The following is a 6000-nucleotide window of genomic DNA, read 5'->3' as shown; positions in this document are numbered from 1 at the left end:
TCCAATGTTGTACAACTAATTGCAACAAGCATCACGTAAGACTGGCATGTTTGTGTCAAATGTTTCAAGCTAATCATTAGCAATCTTAAATACATATTCGTTAAAGCACCTGAAAAACAGAGTTATTATGTAAAATAGGCTGAAGCATATGTGAAGACCATGTCTAGAGAGAAAATACACCTTTTTGGAAGAGTCCAATCATCTAAAACCATGTTCAGCAATGCTAATGCTTGTGTGTACTACATAACAAACTATTCTTCCAATGATAGATCAATTCTAGTGATGTCTGGTATAGGCTGCATAGCAACCATTTGAGAAATTAATAATCTGAGAGTTTTAAAGTGTGGGTAGGAAAGCATAATGGGCATTTTTTCTAATTAAAGTTCCATGCATTTTACTCATTTGTAATTAAATAATATTATTGTGTAATTGAATGGCAGGAAACAAATACATAGATCAAATATTAAAACTCAGTCATTACAGGCAAAACCCTTCAACTAGGCGCATAAATGCTCAAGATGTACTTTATGTTATTGAGGTTACATTGTCACGACATTTAAGCACTAGAAATAGCTGTCAGAGGAATTATAGAATTTCTGCTAGCTAAGTGCACTGGCAGTTATCTTCTCAAGCATTGTAAACTCATTGCAAGAAACCAAGCAGGGAAAAAAACATCACTCTCTGTTTAAGCAAATACTCTTCTAAAGAAAAAATAGGGCCAGATTATAGGCCCAAACAACTTTTTCGGTCTCCTTCGGTCTACATAAACCTGGTAGAAAGGAAGAATTTGAATCATGGGCATTATTGAAATTCAACCTTGGTTCAATCAAAAAGCTGGTTACTCTTCACTGTTGTGCCTGTCTCTCCCTCTAAACTTTAAAGTACCCATTATATGACAACATTATAGTTCCAGCTGGCTAACAATCCAATAATGCCTATGGGAGGCATGGATTGCTCCATCCTGAGGATCTTCATATCAAAAACTAAAGGCTTCACATTAATCCTGGCCTTTTACATGTTGTGTCTCCACTTGAGACATGGCGAAGAACTCAGTTATAACTTCCAGTGGCATTCCCTTTGTCTCTGGAACTTTTAAGAATATAAATACCCAAGCTATGCAGCATACAGCTGCATAAATGCCAAATACACCTTTGAGGCCAACTGAGGACAATAATGTCGGAAGAGAGTAAGTTACAATGATGTCTCCAAACCAAAAGGCCAACGAACATAATGCTATACACACACCCCGTACACGGGTTGGAAATATTTCTGCACAGAGGATATTTGGTATTGGCCCAAACCCCATGACAAAGAAGCAAATGTAAAAGACGACACAGAGACAAGACATGATGGCTAAAGGTACATCACCCATAGAAATACAATTCACTATCACCAAAACCACAAGTGATACGATCAAAATAGGCACAGTTTTAAGTAGGAGCGTCCTGCAAGCATTCATAACATCTGATCAGTTTTCCATTCCAAGTTAGAATAAAGTAGCTATAAGAAAAAATCGAAGTTCTCCATAAGCCGCAGGTACTCCCAACTGAAATCTTCAAACTTACCTTCTGCCAGCTGTATCCATAAGCCGCATGGCAACTAAAATACATGGAAGCATAAGCAAAGTCGCAATTCCACTGATTAAAACAGATGATGAGTCATCACTTATGCCAATGTCGGCAAAGATAACATATGCACCAGCCTTCTCTAGAATTTGGGGTGTATAATATAGGACTCCATTTATACCAGCAAACTGCATGTATGACAGATTTAGAATATTATCAGTGAAGCTAATGAAAAATCAACTTAAATCAAAAAACCGTTACATGTTATTCTTTTATATTGCAATATCACAGTTACCTGCTCAAGAAGTTGAAGCGTAATTCCCATTATCAGAGCACGCTTAACCCCTGGCTCAAGAAGATCAGTCCATTTTGGACCTTTGACAGCTGTTTCTGAAGGATGTACCATAGCAGGTCCTACTGGATGTTCAGCCAGCAGCTCTTTCGAAAACAGTGCTGGTTGACTTACCAAGGCTGCTGCTTGGATGGGCTCCATCTCACCTTGAAAGCTAACACTTGGTAATGACATCATAGAAGCCCGTTGAGATTGGGTTCCACCTTCCTGATGTAGATAAATTCTTTTGAACTTCCCCTCCTCAGGTTTGGCTTCTCTTCCTTCAGCACCAGTCCAACGCCAGGCTAACTGCCAGCCACCTCCAATACCCGTACTGCCAAATGACTCTGCGATGCTACCATGATGTCCACTCATAAGACTACTATGACGACGCATGCTCAGTGTACTACCATGAGGAACAGGTGGCAAAAGCTCCTTAACTTCTCTGGAACTAGTGTGTCTAGACAGTAGAGGACTATGAAGATTTTCATCAAGATCACCTGTTGCATCATCAGATTCGTACCCTTCACCAGTATTATCCCTTTGCACGCTCTCTTCATCCCACTGATCATTTTTCCCATCATCTGCATGTCTTTCTTCTGCTGCATTCCACATACTCCCAAGCTCAGGAAGGGCTGTACTGCGCATGCTGCGCATGCTCCCACCCTCAGGTAGAGTGACATTGCGAAGACTACCAAAGAGAGTGACCACAGGATCCATAAGGGGTACACTCTGCGTTTCCACACTGCCATGCCTTGAGAGGAAACTCTGAGTTCCAGTTTCATTTGTGATTGGCTTGGCAATCCAAGAAAGACCCTCTTCTGGCCCATACAGTTTGATGTTACCATTTTCTGAAACCGGTTCATACTCATCCCCTAGAGCATCAGCCGGCTGAATTAGATATTCTTCTAGAGATGTTTCACCTCCTACTCCTAAACCTTCAACCAGAAGTGCCATTTCCCCTGCATGCAGAAAAGTATTCTCAGTAAAGAAATGAGATGCCATAAGTTCCTAAACATTTGATCTACAACCCTTTGATTGAAAAGGCTGTCACAAGACTCACTCCACCATTGCTTTTGAAGAAAGAAATTTATGTCAAATATTAACAATCTTACGAGTTCCACTGTATGTCTAATTGTATTCTTTACTAAGCCCAAGGGTTCAAGGAAAGCTCCCCTTGCTTTCTTCACATCATGCATAGCCATACAAGAAACAAGGAACCAAATCAAGCCCTTCTACCTCATGCCGATTGAGATTTGTAGGGGTGAAGGATACTCTATTGTATATAACCATTATTCTCTTGCATCAGAGATGTTCATATACTATTTATTTATACTTAAATCCTTGAGGAGTCCTACTACATAGTCATAGTCTATTGAAAGACAATAAATAGCCGGAAGCTTTTGACTACAATAAAATGTCCATGTCTCTGTTGGAAGGAGACATTTAAAGAAAGCTTTATTAATATACACACCTAGATCCGTTGTACACCTTTGAATCTAGATATATATTGTTGTAATGTCCCCTTTTGCAGGTATACCTTATTTTGCCCAAAAATAATAAATCCAATAATACAATTTTATTTACAAGAGTATTCTTACACTAAATTACACAATAGCAATTGATTTTAGGAAAATAATCAACTAACATCAAACAAATGATAATGAAGATTCCTATTGTAAACATAAACATTATAGCTTATTCCTAATCACCAACCACATTAGAAACGTGAGGAGAAAGCACAATAGGTGCCAGGAGACTGTCTTCCGCAACTAAGCCCAAGAGTGCTGGACAACTAACCAATGTGATGTAGTGTCCTCTACTAAGTTTAGGTCTATTTTAATCATAATTAATCCATCTCAACATACTTATTTCATAAACTAAATTGATTAGGAAACAAAACTATCTTAACATGAATCCAATCGATGATATTCCGCAGTTCCATCAGTAATTTGTTCATCTATCATACATCAGTAATTTGTTCATCCGAGTTACTATTTCTACATATTCATATATTATATATATTTTAATTTAGTTTCAGATAGTATTGTTATATATCTTTACTGCAGAGCAGTTCTAATAAGATATTATAGTAATTATAATTATTATATTATTTTTTAGAATTATATTATAATTAAGCTCTGCATAAGAATATTATCGTACTTCATATATTAAGCATTCATATTAAGCTCATTCCCCATGCATACCACCAAAAACAAGGATGTTAATGCTTGTAACTTAATAACGGTTCTGATCTGATCTGATCGATAGCGAACATCAGCGATGCAACCTAACCTCCTTTTATAAGCACAGACTATATATAATAATTTCTAATGAATCTAATCCATTCCGATGGTTGAAGATAATATCTATTGCCCTTCTCCCTTTTTATCTACTCTAAACTCGGAAATTAATCATTGAATTCCCTTTGGCCGTTCTTCATTCTAAGAGAATTCCTTATGCTTCAAAAGTCTCCATTCCAAATTATTAAATGGCAACCGCCCGTTATCATGTTACTTGATAATAAGCATGGTATAGTGGTACGCCTTAAAGAATATCGATTGCTCATTTGGCATTATAATACTGGTGCCCCGTATTGCTTCTAAATTCTTTCACGACTTATCCACAACATTTATGTTGATCAAGTAATCAATTTATACCAATTTCTCCAAGTGTCGATTTTTGTTAGGCCAAGGTTGATTTCCTTAAGGACCATGTTTGGCTTGTAATACAATACTCAATCTAAAATCATTATCAAGCGATATCATCTGCATCTCCCGTTTAAGATTATTCATCTATACCTTAAGTGTACGAGTGGGGTGATTACGTATGATTCCCTCCCAAGATAGGGAGATTTCTTAATTATAACCGCCACCCTAATAGTTCCATGGCCAAGAACCCATCGTTGGATGTATATACGGTTGTTTGCTTAAGCTGGGTCTCATGGAGGGGCTTCCTAAAAAAATAGAGTTCGTGAGATTTTTTAAGAAAATTTTAAAGTTGGCAGTCCCATGAATTTTATTTTGCATTTCAGCTTAAAAATTTTAGTTCCTAAATTTAAGGATGTCATGAACTTTGTAGTGTAGATCAACTTAAGTTTAAACTCCTGAATTTAAGTAAATTGGTGGTAAATAAATTTAGGTTTTTTTCTAGTCCCACCCAATTTTTATCAATTTTCACCAGCTTAGATTTTCAAGGCTAAAAAATAGGGGCTCTATTTTTTTTGGAATAAATTCCAAATAATCCCATAGCCAAAAAAAAAATTTTCCATGAGACAACCTCTTCCTTAAAAATAGAACTTTACACCTATAATAGATTCTCAGAAATCTCAATTGCACCTGGATACCACTCCGTGGTTGAGATAGTTCTACTAATTCCTATTCATTGCTCCGTATCCCGTTCTAGCTTCCCTTCCTTATGCCTTCTCGTGTCTTGTGGAAAGATGTGCCTTTATGGAGGGAGACGTTCATCCAAGGAGAAGCGCCCCTTAATTCACATCTTATTATTATTTGTTAATAAATAATGTTCGATTTGTAATACAGATGGCCTGTACTGTTTAATTCATGGGGCTATATATATATATATATGTGTGTGTTTTTACTGTTAGGTATATATAAATATAATTTACAATTTATATAATATTAATTAATATTTTTATTTGAATATTTCAAGAATATTATTAGTAATAAATATTAATAAATATTAGTTAAATAAATAAATTTGAAACAATCATTTGTTGGTAAATAATATATAATATATTAATTAATAATAATAGTTGTTTCATTTGAAATATATATAAAACAATCAAAGAGGGAACATGACATGGGACTCCTTGACCCACAAGCAATCCAACTCAATGGGTGGTCTAATTGAATCCATACTCCTGCATCTCCCCATTATGTTTCCTCTCCCCATTATGTTTCCTTGCCAATTCCTAATATGATTTTCAAATGAATAATTACTAATGTTTCTTGATGGATTGGCAATCTAATTTCATTAAATAAATTTAAAAATTTTATTAGATTCAACCATAATGCATATCAATCACTTTGCTAAATACAAATGGCTGCTTATTTTCTGAATTCAAGTTAGATCTCAGAATTC

At 35.9% G+C, this 6000-nt stretch overlaps 1 protein-coding gene across 1 annotated transcript in view; it reads right to left on the bottom strand.

Moving 5' to 3' along the window:
- Window positions 1–477: 477 nt before the first annotated feature.
- Window positions 478–6000, bottom strand: part of LOC131079596 (monosaccharide-sensing protein 2) — a 44219-nt gene continuing 38696 nt past the window's right edge. Inside the window, exons 3-5 of the mRNA XM_058017593.2 lie at window positions 1861–2858; window positions 1566–1753; window positions 478–1445 (exon numbers count right to left, since the gene is read on the bottom strand). Of these exons, the coding sequence (XP_057873576.2) occupies window positions 998–1445; window positions 1566–1753; window positions 1861–2858 (1634 nt within the window). The 3' untranslated portion in view covers window positions 478–997. The remainder of the gene's footprint in view (window positions 1446–1565; window positions 1754–1860; window positions 2859–6000) is intronic.

Source organism: Cryptomeria japonica, chromosome 9 (genome assembly GCF_030272615.1).
Source record: "Cryptomeria japonica chromosome 9, Sugi_1.0, whole genome shotgun sequence".
NCBI classification, from domain to species: Eukaryota; Viridiplantae; Streptophyta; class Pinopsida; order Cupressales; family Cupressaceae; genus Cryptomeria; species Cryptomeria japonica.
The sequence above is the reverse complement of the archived record's forward strand: the minus strand, read 5'-3'. Positions and strand labels throughout refer to the sequence as shown.